Below are 16,392 nucleotides of genomic sequence, written 5' to 3' on the forward strand. Positions count from 1 at the left end.
TGGATGTAATGATGTAACTACATACCTGCGTAACACATGCATTACATGTGGCTGTTGTTAGCTAATGATAGTCATTTGGATGTAATGATGTAACTACATACCTGCGTAACACATGCATTAGATGTGGCTGTTGTTAGCTAATAATAGTCATTTGGATGTAATGATGTAACTACATACCTGCGTAACACATGCATTAGATGTGGCTGTTGTTAGCTAATAATAGTCATTTGGATGTAATGATGTAACTACATACCTGCGTAACACATGCATTACATGTGGCTGTTGTTAGCTAATAATAGTCATTTGGATGTAATGATGTAACTACATACCTGTGTAACACATGCATTACATGTGGCTGTTGTTAGCTAATAATAGTCATTTGGATGTAATGATGTAACTACATACCTGTGTAACACATGCATTAGTTGTTAGCTAATAATAGTCATTTGGATGCAATGATGTAACTACATACCTGTGTAACACATGCATTAGTTGTTAGCTAATAATAGTCATTTGGATGTAATGATGTAACTACATACCTGCGTAACACATGCATTAGTTGTTAGCTAATAATAGTCATTTGGATGTAATGATGTAACTACATACCTGTGTAACACATGCATTAGTTGTTAGCTAATAATAGTCATTTGGATGTAATGTTGTAACTACATACCTGCGTAACACATGCATTAGTTGTTAGCTAATAATAGTCATTTGGATGTAATGATGTAACTACATACCTGCGTAACACATGCATTACATGTGGCTGTTGTTAGCTAATAATAGTCATTTGGATGTAATGATGTAACTACATACCTGCGTAACACATGCATTAGTTGTTAGCTAATAATAGTCATTTGGATGTAATGATGTAACTACATACCTGCGTAACACATGCATTACATGTGGCTGTTGTTAGCTAATAATAGTCATTTGGATGTAATGATGTAACTACATACCTGCATAACACATGCATTACATGTGGCTGTTGTTAGCTAATAATAGTCATTTGGATGTAATGATGTAACTACATACCTGCGTAACACATGCATTACATGTGGCTGTTGTTAGCTAATAATAGTCATTTGGATGTAATGATGTAACTACATACCTGCGTAACACATGCATTACATGTGGCTGTTGTTAGCTAATGATAGTCATTTGGATGTAATGATGTAACTACATACCTGCGTAACACATGCATTAGATGTGGCTGTTGTTAGCTAATAATAGTCATTTGGATGTAATGATGTAACTACATACCTGCGTAACACATGCATTACATGTGGCTGTTGTTAGCTAATAATAGTCATTTGGATGTAATGCTGTAACTACATACCTGCGTAACACATGCATTACATGTGGCTGTTGTTAGCTAATAATAGTCATTTGGATGTAATGATGTAACTACATACCTGCGTAACACATGCATTACATGTGGCTGTTGTTAGCTAATAATAGTCATTTGGATGTAATGATGTAACTACATACCTGCGTAACACATGCATTACATGTGGCTGTTGTTAGCTAATAATAGTCATTTGGATGTAATGATGTAACTACATACCTGCGTAACACATGCATTACATGTGGCTGTTGTTAGCTAATAATAGTCATTTGGATGTAATGATGTAACTACATACCTGCGTAACACATGCATTAGATGTGGCTGTTGTTAGCTAATAATACTCATTTGGATGTAATGATGTAACTACATACCTGCGTAACACATGCATTACATGTGGCTGTTGTTAGCTAATAATACTCATTTGGATGTAATGATGTAACTACATACCTGCGTAACACATGCATTAGATGTGGCTGTTGTTAGCTAATAATACTCATTTGGATGTAATGATGTAACTACATACCTGCGTAACACATGCATTACATGTGGCTGTTGTTAGCTAATAATAGTCATTTGGATGTAATGATGTAACTACATACCTGCATAACACATGCATTACATGTGGCTGTTGTTAGCTAATAATAGTCATTTGGATGTAATGATGTAACTACATACCTGCGTAACACATGCATTACATGTGGCTGTTGTTAGCTAATAATAGTCATTTGGATGTAATGATGTAACTACATACCTGCGTAACACATGCATTACATGTGGCTGTTGTTAGCTAATGATAGTCATTTGGATGTAATGATGTAACTACATACCTGCGTAACACATGCATTAGATGTGGCTGTTGTTAGCTAATAATAGTCATTTGGATGTAATGATGTAACTACATACCTGCGTAACACATGCATTACATGTGGCTGTTGTTAGCTAATAATAGTCATTTGGATGTAATGATGTAACTACATACCTGCGTAACACATGCATTACATGTGGCTGTTGTTAGCTAATAATAGTCATTTGGATGTAATGATGTAACTACATACCTGCGTAACACATGCATTACATGTGGCTGTTGTTAGCTAATAATAGTCATTTGGATGTAATGATGTAACTACATACCTGCGTAACACATGCATTAGATGTGGCTGTTGTTAGCTAATAATACTCATTTGGATGTAATGATGTAACTACATACCTGCGTAACACATGCATTAGATGTGGCTGTTGTTAGCTAATAATACTCATTTGGATGTAATGATGTAACTACATACCTGCGTAACACATGCATTAGATGTGGCTGTTGTTAGCTAATAATACTCATTTGGATGTAATGATGTAACTACATACCTGCGTAACACATGCATTAGATGTGGCTGTTGTTAGCTAATAATAGTCATTTGGATGTAATGATGTAACTACATACCTGCGTAACACATGCATTAGATGTGGCTGTTGTTAGCTAATAATAGTCATTTGGATGTAATGATGTAACTACATACCTGCGTAACACATGCATTAGTTGTTAGCTAATAATAGTCATTTGGATGTAATGATGTAACTACATACCTGTGTAACACATGCATTAGTTGTTAGCTAATAATAGTCATTTGGATGTAATGTTGTAACTACATACCTGCGTAACACATGCATTAGTTGTTAGCTAATAATAGTCATTTGGATGTAATGATGTAACTACATACCTGCGTAACACATGCATTACATGTGGCTGTTGTTAGCTAATAATAGTCATTTGGATGTAATGATGTAACTACATACCTGCATAACACATGCATTACATGTGGCTGTTGTTAGCTAATAATAGTCATTTGGATGTAATGATGTAACTACATACCTGCGTAACACATGCATTACATGTGGCTGTTGTTAGCTAATAATAGTCATTTGGATGTAATGATGTAACTACATACCTGCGTAACACATGCATTACATGTGGCTGTTGTTAGCTAATGATAGTCATTTGGATGTAATGATGTAACTACATACCTGCGTAACACATGCATTAGATGTGGCTGTTGTTAGCTAATAATAGTCATTTGGATGTAATGATGTAACTACATACCTGCGTAACACATGCATTACATGTGGCTGTTGTTAGCTAATAATAGTCATTTGGATGTAATGATGTAACTACATACCTGCGTAACACATGCATTACATGTGGCTGTTGTTAGCTAATAATAGTCATTTGGATGTAATGATGTAACTACATACCTGCGTAACACATGCATTACATGTGGCTGTTGTTAGCTAATAATAGTCATTTGGATGTAATGATGTAACTACATACCTGCGTAACACATGCATTAGATGTGGCTGTTGTTAGCTAATAATAGTCATTTGGATGTAATGATGTAACTACATACCTGCGTAACACATGCATTAGATGTGGCTGTTGTTAGCTAATAATAGTCATTTGGATGTAATGATGTAACTACATACCTGCGTAACACATGCATTACATGTGGCTGTTGTTAGCTAATAATAGTCATTTGGATGTAATGATGTAACTACATACCTGCGTAACACATGCATTAGTTGTTAGCTACTAATAGTCATTTGGATGTAATGATGTAACTACATACCTGCGTAACACATGCATTAGTTGTTAGCTAATAATAGTCATTTGGATGTAATGATGTAACTACATACCTGCGTAACACATGCATTACATGTGGCTGTTGTTAGCTAATAATAGTCATTTGGATGTAATGATGTAACTACATACCTGTGTAACACATGCATTACATGTGGCTGTTGTTAGCTAATAATAGTCATTTGGATAGTTCGATTAAATGTAAATCCTATCTTAACAATAACATGATTGCAAATTGTTTGTGGCCTCTCTTGGACTGCTTTTGTACGTGTGCACGTGTTCTCTGCACGTACGCGTTGACCAGACAGGGTGAGTGACCGCCGTAAACACCAATCATTTTATACGCACGCACAAAGACTGGTGATGTGCAATACCACTGATTTTTATTCAGAACCGATACCAAGTAAAATCCAGGCCGGTATCGGCAATATGGGTCTGATACTGATTTTTTGCGCAAATATACTGTACATTATGGGTCTGGTATTGTTTAAAAAGCAGTGTATTTCAAGTGTTGCTAATCTTGGCACCACCTTAAAGGCACCTGGAATGCTGTCCTCAGAGTCCTTCGTCATCGGGAGGATCTTAGTTGTGGCATTTCCAGTTTTGCTGGCTTCAATGCCACAGTGTACAGCCAGCTTGGCGTAGATTGAGTGGAATTGCTGTGTGTTGGCATTGTTGTTGCAGCCTCCTGTTTATAATAAGAGAAGAGTACATACATAAGATTGTGCATTAGCACCCTCATCTTACATTCTTATTGACATATACATATATAGTTATTAATATTGTATTTCTTGAAATGCCTTATGCCTATATAAAAGATGAAACAATTAAAATGTTTCTCTTCGTTTCATATTTTCAGTTATCAACACACAACACATGATTTATGAAGGTGAACAAATGTAACAAACAATCCTTGATGTGATTAAATGAGTGACTCATTAAAATATATTTTTTTTATTATTTTTTAAGTTTAAGTCCCAAAGATAGTCACACACACACTCGGTGTAGTGAATTTATCCTCTGCATTTAACCCATCACCATGTTCAGATCCTGGGAGGTGAGGGGAGCAGTGAGCAGCAGCGGTGGCCGCGCTCAGGAATCATTTTGGTGATTTAACCCCCAATTCCAAGCCTTGATGCTGAGTGCCAAGCAGGGAGGTAATGGCTCCCATTTTTATTGTCCTTGGTACGACTCGCCCAGGGTTTGAACTCTCCACCTTCCAGTCTCAGGGCGGACACTCTAACCACAAGACCACTGAGCAGGTCTTATAAACTCTCCACCTTCCAGTCTCAGGGCGGACACTCTAACCACAAGGCCACTGAGCAGGTCTTATAGACTCTCCACCTTCCAGTCTCAGGGCGGACAATCTAACCACAAGACCACTGAGCAGGTCTTATAGACTCTCCACCTTCCAGTCTCAGGGCGGACACTCTAACCACAAGGCCACTGAGCAGGTCTTATAAACTCTCCACCTTCCAGTCTCAGGGCGGACACTCTAACCACAAGACCACTGAGCAGGTCTTATAGACTCTCCACCTTCCAGTCTCAGGGCGGACACTCTAACCACAAGACCACTGAGCAGGTCTTATAAACTCTCCACCTTCCAGTCTCAGGGCGGACACTCTAACCACAAGACCACTGAGCAGGTCTTATAGACTCTCCACCTTCCAGTCTCAGGGCGGACACTCTAACCACAAGGCCACTGAGCAGGTCTTATGAACTCTCCACCTTCCAGTCTCAGGGCGGACACTCTAACCACAAGACCACTGAGCAGGTCTTATAGACTCTCCACCTTCCAGTCTCAGGGCGGACACTCTAACCACAAGGCCACTGAGCAGGTCTTATAAACTCTCCACCTTCAAGTCTCAGGGCGGACACTCTAACCACAAGACCACTGAGCAGGTCTTATAAACTCTCCACCTTCCAGTCTCAGGGCGGACAATCTAACCACAAGGCCACTGAGCAGGTCTTATAAACTCTCCATCTTCCAGTCTCAGGGCGGACACTCTAACCACAAGACCACTGAGCAGGTCTTATAAACTTTCCACCTTCCAGTCTCAGGGCGGACACTCTAACCACAAGACCACTGAGCAGGTCTTATAGACTCTCCACCTTCCAGTCTCAGGGCGGACACTCTAACCACAAGACCACTGAGCAGGTCTTATAGACTCTCCACCTTCCAGTCTCAGGGCGGACACTCTAACCACAAGACCACTGAGCAGGTCTTATAAACTCTCCACCTTCCAGTCTCAGGGCGGACAATCTAACCACAAGGCCACTGAGCAGGTCTTATAAACTCTCCATCTTCCAGTCTCAGGGCGGACACTCTAACCACAAGACCACTGAGCAGGTCTTATAGACTCTCCACCTTCCAGTCTCAGGGCGGACAATCTAACCACAAGGCCACTGAGCAGGTCTTATAAACTCTCCACCTTCCAGTCTCAGGGCGGACACTCTAACCACAAGGCCACTGAGCAGGTCTTATAAACTCTCCACCTTCCAGTCTCAGGGCGGACAATCTAACCACAAGGCCACTGAGCAGGTCTTATAAACTCTCCATCTTCCAGTCTCAGGGCGGACACTCTAACCACAAGACCACTGAGCAGGTCTTATAAACTCTCCACCTTCCAGTCTCAGGGCGGACACTCTAACCACAAGACCACTGAGCAGGTCTTATAGACTCTCCACCTTCCAGTCTCAGGGCGGACACTCTAACCACAAGACCACTGAGCAGGTCTTATAAACTCTCCACCTTCCAGTCTCAGGGCGGACACTCTAACCTCAAGGCCACTGAGCAGGTCTTATAAACTCTCCACCTTCCAGTCTCAGGGCGGACACTCTAACCACAAGACCACTGAGCAGGTCTTATAGACTCTCCACCTTCCAGTCTCAGGGCGGACACTCTAACCACAAGACCACTGAGCAGGTCTTATAGACTCTCCACCTTCCAGTCTCAGGGCGGACACTCTAACCACAAGACCACTGAGCAGGTCTTATAGACTCTCCACCTTCCAGTCTCAGGGCGGACACTCTAACCACAAGACCACTGAGCAGGACTTATAAACTCTCCACCTTCCAGTCTCAGGGCGGACAATCTAACCACAAGGCCACTGAGCAGGTCTTATAAACTCTCCATCTTCCAGTCTCAGGGCGGACACTCTAACCACAAGACCACTGAGCAGGTCTTATAAACTCTCCACCTTCCAGTCTCAGGGCGGACACTCTAACCACAAGACCACTGAGCAGGTCTTATAGACTCTCCACCTTCCAGTCTCAGGGCGGACACTCTAACCACAAGACCACTGAGCAGGTCTTATAAACTCTCCACCTTCCAGTCTCAGGGCGGACACTCTAACCTCAAGGCCACTGAGCAGGTCTTATAAACTCTCCACCTTCCAGTCTCAGGGCGGACACTCTAACCACAAGACCACTGAGCAGGTCTTATAGACTCTCCACCGTCCAGTCTCAGGGCGGACACTCTAACCACAAGACCACTGAGCAGGTCTTATAGACTCTCCACCTTCCAGTCTCAGGGCGGACACTCTAACCACAAGACCACTGAGCAGGTCTTATAAACTCTCCACCTTCCAGTCTCAGGGCGGACACTCTAACCACAAGGCCACTGAGCAGGTCTTATAGACTCTCCACCTTCCAGTCTCAGGGCGGACACTCTAACCACAAGACCACTGAGCAGGTCTTATAGACTCTCCACCTTCCAGTCTCAGGGCGGACACTCTAACCACAAGGCCACTGAGCAGGTCTTATAGACTCTCCACCTTCCAGTCTCAGGGCGGACACTCTAACCACAAGACCACTGAGCAGGTCTTATAGACTCTCCACCTTCCAGTCTCAGGGCGGACACTCTAACCACAAGACCACTGAGCAGGACTTATAAACTCTCCACCTTCCAGTCTCAGGGCGGACAATCTAACCACAAGGCCACTGAGCAGGTCTTATAAACTCTCCATCTTCCAGTCTCAGGGCGGACACTCTAACCACAAGACCACTGAGCAGGTCTTATAAACTCTCCACCTTCCAGTCTCAGGGCGGACACTCTAACCACAAGACCACTGAGCAGGTCTTATAGACTCTCCACCTTCCAGTCTCAGGGCGGACACTCTAACCTCAAGGCCACTGAGCAGGTCTTATAAACTCTCCACCTTCCAGTCTCAGGGCGGACACTCTAACCACAAGACCACTGAGCAGGTCTTATAGACTCTCCACCTTCCAGTCTCAGGGCGGACACTCTAACCACAAGACCACTGAGCAGGTCTTATAGACTCTCCACCTTCCAGTCTCAGGGCGGACACTCTAACCACAAGACCACTGAGCAGGTCTTATAGACTCTCCACCTTCCAGTCTCAGGGCGGACACTCTAACCACAAGACCACTGAGCAGGTCTTATAAACTCTCCACCTTCCAGTCTCAGGGCGGACACTCTAACCACAAGGCCACTGAGCAGGTCTTATAGACTCTCCACCTTCCAGTCTCAGGGCGGACACTCTAACCACAAGACCACTGAGCAGGTCTTATAGACTCTCCACCTTCCAGTCTCAGGGCGGACACTCTAACCACAAGGCCACTGAGCAGGTCTTATAGACTCTCCACCTTCCAGTCTCAGGGCGGACACTCTAACCACAAGACCACTGAGCAGGTCTTATAGACTCTCCACCTTCCAGTCTCAGGGCGGACACTCTAACCACAAGACCACTGAGCAGGTCTTATAGACTCTCCACCTTCCAGTCTCAGGGCGGACACTCTAACCACAAGACCAAAGATCTGATTTTTTTTGACAGTCCAAACTCTCCAAAGTCCTTCAAATCTGATCTTTTGGCATCAGATTGAGGCCACATCAGGAAGTAGTCCTGATTCAAATTGGAATGTCATTTTTTTAAGTGGAACTTCTGTCTCAACGTAATGCGACCTGAATGTGACTTGCTCATCAGCTTTGGGCGAGCTACGTCATTCGTGTGTGCCGTGGATATTTGTTTGCTCACCACAACATCCGCTTTTGGTGAGCAAAGACCACCACATTTTGGGTGCATCACTTGTCAGTAGTGTTTAAATAATAGGCTACATATAATATATATATTTATTTGTATATTATTTACTTTGTTTCCAAAGAAATAGCGATTGTTGAAGGACGGGAATTCACTCTGTGGCGAATTGAAAACTAAAGCTCCTGTAGATCCACGCTGATGTCCGTGTCTCCTCTGACTAAACACTGCATGAACGTTGCGGCCCAGTGCATCAAGTCTAGATGCAAAATTGTCCTAAAAATATACTTGATTGCAAGTTTATGAGCTGAAGTACAATAATAATTAGAGCTATTATTAGGAAAACTAACATCAAATGATTCAGTTGGTCCCCAACATGGCGTCTGTTGTTTGCTTGTCCACACTCTCTCTAGACACCACTCTGGTCACCTTAGCTAGAGAGCGCCCCTAGTGGCCACCTCAGGTAAATGCTTGAGTGGCTTTTCTGGGAAATCACGTGACCTGGCAAGCACAACAGGTGTGTCAAGTTTAGACCAACTTCCTCATCAGCTGTTTTTCTTCAACTGAAGCCCAACCTATCCATTGAACAACTAGTCAAACATTTGACTTGATAAGACATCTTGAATGAAGATATCTCAAATCAACATCTCTACATCTAGAAATGAGCAGTGCCTCTGAAGCTGGAAATAAGTGTTTTATTCTGAAAACAATTAGGGAAGGCCAGTTTATTTATAGAGCACAATTCAAAGTGCTGTACAGAAAATGACAAGAAGGCAACAATAAAATGGAAGTAACCATGGAAAATACTTCAAAATAAAAGAAGAATAATCCTCATAAAACAAGGTTCTCAGAGCTAACATGTCAGAGATGTACTTTGGCACAAGACCATGAAAGGACTTGTACACAAGGAAAGCTGAGTAGCTACAGGAAGCCAGGACTGATATGGACTGATATGATCATATTTCCTAGTTCTAGTCAGGACTTGAGCAGCAGCATTCTGGGTGTACTGCAGTTGCTTTACAGCTGGTTTAAAGAGCCAAGTGAAAAGAGCATTACAGTAGTCCAAACTGCTGGAGACAAAGACTTAGTCTCTCCAAGTCTGATTCAGACATTATTCCTCTGATGTTGACAAAGTGTTTCAGGTGGTAAAAGCTGCCGATGTTATCGACTTCATGCGGCTGTTTAAATTCAAGTCTGAGTCCATTATTACTACCAGATTTATCACCTGGTTATTAGGTTTCAGGGAGAGTCTCAAGGTGACTAACAATAGTTTCTCTCTGCTAAATCTAAATGGATTTAGTTTAAGTCAACCACATCACACAACATTTTAGTCAGCTAAAATGACAGTACATTTAGTCCACTCAAATAGAAAGTATAAAAGATAAGGTCTCTTTAAAGTTGATTTGAAAGCAGGTTTATCTAGACTATTGTACCTGCAAAACATTTGTTCAACAAAAGTAGCATGATCTAAAGCCTTTGCTAGGTTGGAAAAGTCAAAGATTTGTCCAATTCTGTGACATTAATGAGACTTTAAAGGACTTGTTGATGTGTTACAAACCTCTTCCTTGTTTATAAGCTACATACAACATCAACTGTTTTTTGTTCATGCACATCATACATATCAATAAAGTGTTTGGATGTATTAATTCAATCAATGAATTGTTGGTTGCCAAAAAGTGATGCAAAGTAATATTTTGTTACTGACACATCTCATCTGTGCATAAGTGACTAGAATAACTTGGGCAAACCTTTTAACTGGCAGGCCATATCCATCACACGCAGGCTTGACAACTCTCAGAAAAAATAAGTAGGAGACATTTTGTTGGCAGATTGTCTTCATCTCTACTGGCATGGTGATTTTTCTGTTTGTTTGCTTGTTTTTGCCTTCTTTATTTATGTGTGTCAGAAATATTGTATGTAAATTATCAAAAAAACTTTCCGTTCTCTGAGTTCCCAGTGAACAGACGGAAGCTGTCTTTGTTGCAATAATCCAAAGGCTTGGAAAATACCACTGTGTACGATGGGAAGAGACGGGAAGGGTTAGCTATTGTGATCCAAGACTTGCCCAAGATCGATCCAGGACCAGTACAAGCCTGAGGTATCTTTTTCTTTTGTGTTAATGTGACCGAAAACAATGGCTGTTTACATACCCCCATTCCTTTAGAAACAGCTGCTGTTATGTAAACAGGGAATATCCAAATAAAAGAGGAGACGTGAACATTTTTCCGTGAGCGCGTGGGTGACACTGTAAGAGGTTACAGGTCGACATGTTTCTCCTCAAACCGAGCAAAATTGAATTCCGTCTCTATTTCCTTGCTTCTTGTCTTGTTTAATAGATGTCATCGATGTTTGAACCTGACATTGTGAAAACCATGTTTTACTATTTGACTGAAACCTGTATTTAATTACACACGTCTCGGAGTAATAAGATCACATTGTAATAAAAACATGACCAAATAATTAATGTATGAGTGCAAAATAATACAATTAATAGAATTAAATCAGTAAATGTCTTTCATTTTTTCCCATGAGAGGTCGCCACAGCACAACAATCATGATGATTCAGATCAATGTTTACCTTCCCATCCTGACCGGGAATCGTACTCACACCCACTGTCACACACAGCAGATGTGTATACCATTCCACTACTAGCATCAACAGAAGAACAGGTGAATTACGTTATTTTACTCTCTTAAATTTGCAGTCATTTCCATTAAATATTGTGTTTTAATAAAGAGCTCTGTCATTCATTCTTTCTGTTGACAATTGACAAAATATTTCAAATTGTCACTTTTCGGACATGGTAAAGGCTTAAGATCATTTAATACTTGTTTTGCATGACTGCAAGGAAGAAGTGTTATCATGAGTGTAATGACAAAGCACCTCCAAAACAGATTTGTATTTGACAAGTTTTTACTGAATAAAACCCCCAGAATGTACATGAAACATTGTACACATAAAACACTGAATATCAAGAGTATATGAACGGCCTACCTTGTTTACTTCCCAAATGACATCCTCGGCATGTTTGGCAATCAAGCAAAAATATGATTATGCAAAAAGGAACGGAAAAAACAGCAAATTGTTTCAAAAATATAAATATTTGACAATGCTTTGTCATAAAAATTTTGTGTCACTGTCCCCCTCCGTCACACTAACTGGTAAGGTTGGCTACCCAATTCTGTACTTTTGTAGGTGATGACCCGATTCCCTCAGTACTATCAATTATGTAAAATCAAGTTGGATACCTTTGTTGCATGTGACGTCATGTCTGCTTTCAGACTAAACACGGGCTCAGGTAAACAATCACTCAAGCAGCACTCAGGCCGGACTCAGCCAAACTCCCTAAAAGTCACCTTGCCATTTTCAACACCAATAAAGTGTGCTTAATAAAAAAACAGCGCAAACATAAAGTAATGCGACACTCTTCCAAAATGCGCTAGCTTATTGCTAATTTACATAGGATTTGCCAAAGACAGGCTACTATTTACATGAAGGATTTTACATGGCGATTTCAACACCTTGGAATTTGGTAAAGGAAACAACTAAGATTATAGTTCGAATTTTACAATTTTGTGTAATAACTATTCTTACAGTATTGACACTTTGTAGGGCGCAACCTAAAAAGTTAATTTCCTGAAAAAAAAAGCTACTTTCTAGTTTGACAACATAGCATAAATAGTTATACAGTGCTGCCATCTAATGGTCTTGGAAGTGCAACTGCATTGCAAATGAGACTAATGTCATCAGAAAAGAAGATAAAACAACTGGACAGCAGTTCTCATAATCCATCCATCCATTTTCTACCGCTTATTCCCTTTTGGGGTCGCGGGGGGCGCTGGCGCCTATCTCAGCTACAATCGGGCGGAAGGCGGGGTACACCCTGGACAAGTCGCCACCTCATCGCAGTTCTCATAATCATCATTCTTAAATGTTACATCAAAAACAATTAATATTAGCATACGGAAGTAGTTAAAAATGGTACTATTGTTCCAAAATATTGTTAAAAATAATGATGAGATGTGACACAAGGTGATATTCACTGATAAGCAGCTGTCTATTGGTTTGAAAAGGAAAGAAGAAATCCTTGTCAATGTGATGACACATGAGCCCCAAATGATGACATCACAACTACATGGACACAAAGATCAACATCTGACAAAATATTGTAGACAAATGCAGATTGAAGGTGTTTTGTCAGCCACAAACAGCCGAAGAAGACATGGTGTAAGATGAGGAGCAATTAGTGCAGATGTGAAAGAAAAGTCCAAGTGTGATGAGGTCCCTCAGCGATGGAGACATCTCTCTGTGTTCCAGTGCACAAAGCATCCTGGAGGAAGAAGATGACTCAGCACATTCCCAACAAAAGCAGGTGCAGATGTTAGCAGAGTGAACATCATCTTCACACAAAGTCAGAAGAACATTTGGAGGTGCGTGAAAAAGCAAAGTCCTCACTGTGCTGTGTGTCACTCAGCCTTCAGCCTTCAGCCTTCAGCCTTCACGTCTCTCTGAGAGCTGGTTACCACCGTCACCAGCTGGCGGAGCACAAAACGCACCGTGAGCTGCTTACGCTGCTCATGCTAAGCCCACACCTCACTCTGGTGAAGGAAGTCCATCTTCACTCATATCACATCTTTGCAGCTGGGAATTCTGCTCTTCTACTTCCTGACTAGTCTAAGACTAAGTCTCCAAACAGGTTCAGCTTGGCTTCAAGGCTCATGTGCAAGCAGCCCTCCAGTGTCTTAGTCAGGTCAAAAGTTTACATACACTTGTAAAGAACATCATGTCATGGCTGACTTCAGTTTCCAATCATTTCTACAACTACTATTTTTTTGTGATGTAGTGATTGGAGCACATACTTGTTGCTCACAAAAAACATTCATGAAGTTTGCTTCTTTTATGAATTTATTATGGGTCTACTGAAAATGTGCTGGGTCAAAAGTGTACATACAGCAATGTTAATATTTGCTTACATGTCCCTTGGCAAGTTTCACCGCAAAAAGGTGGTTTTGGTTTTTGAGTTTGTGACCCCTCCTTTTGACAAAATTGGTGTAGTTCAGCTAAATGTGTTGGTTTTCTGACATGGACTTTTCAGCATTGTCCACACGTAAAAGTCAGGACTTTGGGAAGGCCATTCTAAAACCTTCATTCTTGCCTGATTTGGCCATTCCTTTGCCACTTTTGACGTGTGTTTGGGGTCATTGTCCTGTTGGAACATCCAAAAGCGCCCAAGAGCCAACCTCCGGGTTGATGATGTTAGCTTGTCCTGAAGAATTTGGAGCTAATCCTCCTTTTTCATTGTCCCATTTAAATCACCAGTTTTATTGGCTGCAAAACAGGCCCAGAGCATAATACTACCACTGTTAACATGTTTCTCCATATACTGGGTTAACGCATGCGCAGTGTTGATGGGTGGGAAGGAAAAAGTGTTTTTCCTCTGTGCAGCAGTTGATTAAAAGTTGTGAATCAGAATAGACGTCGTGTTTATTCACCCATATTTAACATTGGTAGCAGAGGATGGTTGAGGATGGCTGCAAACTATAAAATACCGCCGAGGTTTGACGAGTCCAAGCCATACGAGTGCTGGAAAAATGAAGTTAACATTTGGATGCGCGTTACAGAACTCAATAAGAAAAAGCAAGCACTGGCTGTGGCTTTGGGACTTGAAGGGAGAGCCAGAGAAATCGCAATGGAGATATCTGCGGAGGAGTTGGACAATGACAACGGTATGACGACATTATTTGCAAAACTGGATGACGTTTTGCTGAAAGAGGAAAAGGATCGCGCATACGAAGCGTACACGTACTTCGACCGCATCACCAAAAATATTTCCGTTTCAATGGTGGACTATATTATTGACTTTGAACAGCGCTGATGGGGTGTTAGCCTTCAAACTTCTTGACACAGCCTGCCTTGATGAGAAAGACAGGCAGCTAGCACTGAGGGCTAACACGGAGCTAAGCTTCTCGTCAATGAAGTCAGCTCTCAAACGGATATTCGGAGGTAAAACAACGGGCAAGTCAAGCGAGATACAACTGAACCAGGACGCAGCTTTCCTCACAGAACAGCCACAATGGAGAGGAAGACCAAACACACCGTTTCCACGTGGTCAACGAAGATCGGTGACGCCGTTACCGGGTACAAACCCACTGGATAAGTACGGTAAACGATCACGATGTGCCGTCTGTCAAAGCACATGCCACTGGGCAAAGGACTGCCCGCACAAAAAGCACGAACAAGTAAGATTGACTGAAAATGACAATTTGGATGAAGTTAATATCACGCTGTTAACGAATGATCCCCAGTCTAAAGCTGAGATTTTTATGACTGAAGCAGCAAGCTCAGCGATCATAGACACCGCCTGCACTCGCACAGTGTGTGGCGAAAAGTGGCTTGAAAGTTTTGTACAAAATCCCAATTAAAAGCAGGTAAATAAGCTAAGAAGTACAGAAAGGTCTAGCAACAGACTGTTTCGTTTTGGAGATGGAAATGTGATTCATTCCGCCAGAAAAGTGCATCTACCTGCTAAAATAGGATGGACAAAGTGTAACATTGAGACAGAAGTTGTCAAAGTCGATATTCCACTCCTGCTGAGTAAAACATCATTAAAAAAGGCAGGAACTACGTTAGACATAGAAAACGACAGGGTAGTGATGTTTAAGCAGCAGATACCTCTTCAGTTTACCAGCTCAGGACATTACTGTGTAGACATAAGAGACAAAGATGACATGGAATATCAGATTCAAGATTTATGTGCTGAAGATGAAGTCCTGATTGTAACAGAAAACATGTCCACAATCGAGAAGAACAAGGTCCTCCTCAAACTTCACAGACAATTTGGCCATGCATCAGCAGATCGCCTGCACAGGCTAATTCAAAGTTCAGGGAACAAAGAGCAGGATTGTCTCAATATTTTGCAACAAATAGTGGATGCATGTCACACGTGCCAAAGATATAGCAAGACAAAGCCAAAGCTAGCTGTTGGTTTGCCTCTTGCTTCGGAATACAATGAAAATGTGGCGGTGGACCTGCACGAGCTTGAGTCAGGCATTTGGTATTTACATATAATGGACCATTTCACACGTTTCAGCGCTGGAAATATTGTGAAAACCAAGAAATCATCTGTAATTGTCAACTCTTTCATTCACACATGGATAAGTGTCCATGGTCCTCCCAAGAAGCTCTTCAGTGACAACGGAGGAGAATTTAACAATGTAGAGTTCAGGGACATGGCAGAAAACTTCAATATCGAGATCAAGACAACCGCAGGATACAGCCCATGGAGCAACGGACTTTTGGAACGTCATAATCAGACACTCACGAACATCATCCATAAAGTTAAACAGGAAAAAGATTGTGACTGGAGTACTGCCTTGGACTGGGCCTTAATGGCTAAGAACTGCATGCACAGTGTACATGG

At 41.6% G+C, this 16,392-nt stretch overlaps 1 protein-coding gene across 3 annotated transcripts in view; it reads right to left on the reverse strand.

Moving 5' to 3' along the window:
• Positions 1–4,340: 4,340 nt before the first annotated feature.
• The window catches only part of LOC133546673 (major histocompatibility complex class I-related gene protein-like), a 30,180-nt gene continuing 18,128 nt past the window's right edge, over positions 4,341–16,392 (reverse strand). The window contains exons 7-8 of one of the 3 annotated variants that reach the window (XM_061892461.1): positions 13,428–13,507; positions 4,458–4,662 (exon numbers count right to left, since the gene is read on the reverse strand). In XM_061892461.1, the coding sequence (XP_061748445.1) occupies positions 13,464–13,507 (44 nt within the window). In that variant the 3' untranslated portion in view covers positions 4,458–4,662; positions 13,428–13,463. Of the gene's footprint in view, positions 4,663–11,867; positions 13,303–13,427; positions 13,508–16,392 lie in introns of those variants that run through there. The other 2 variants (XM_061892460.1, XM_061892459.1) reach the window with 2 other exon arrangements.

The sequence above is a fragment of the Nerophis ophidion genome, unplaced genomic scaffold, assembly GCF_033978795.1.
Source record: "Nerophis ophidion isolate RoL-2023_Sa unplaced genomic scaffold, RoL_Noph_v1.0 HiC_scaffold_36, whole genome shotgun sequence".
Classification (NCBI taxonomy): domain Eukaryota; kingdom Metazoa; phylum Chordata; class Actinopteri; order Syngnathiformes; family Syngnathidae; genus Nerophis; species Nerophis ophidion.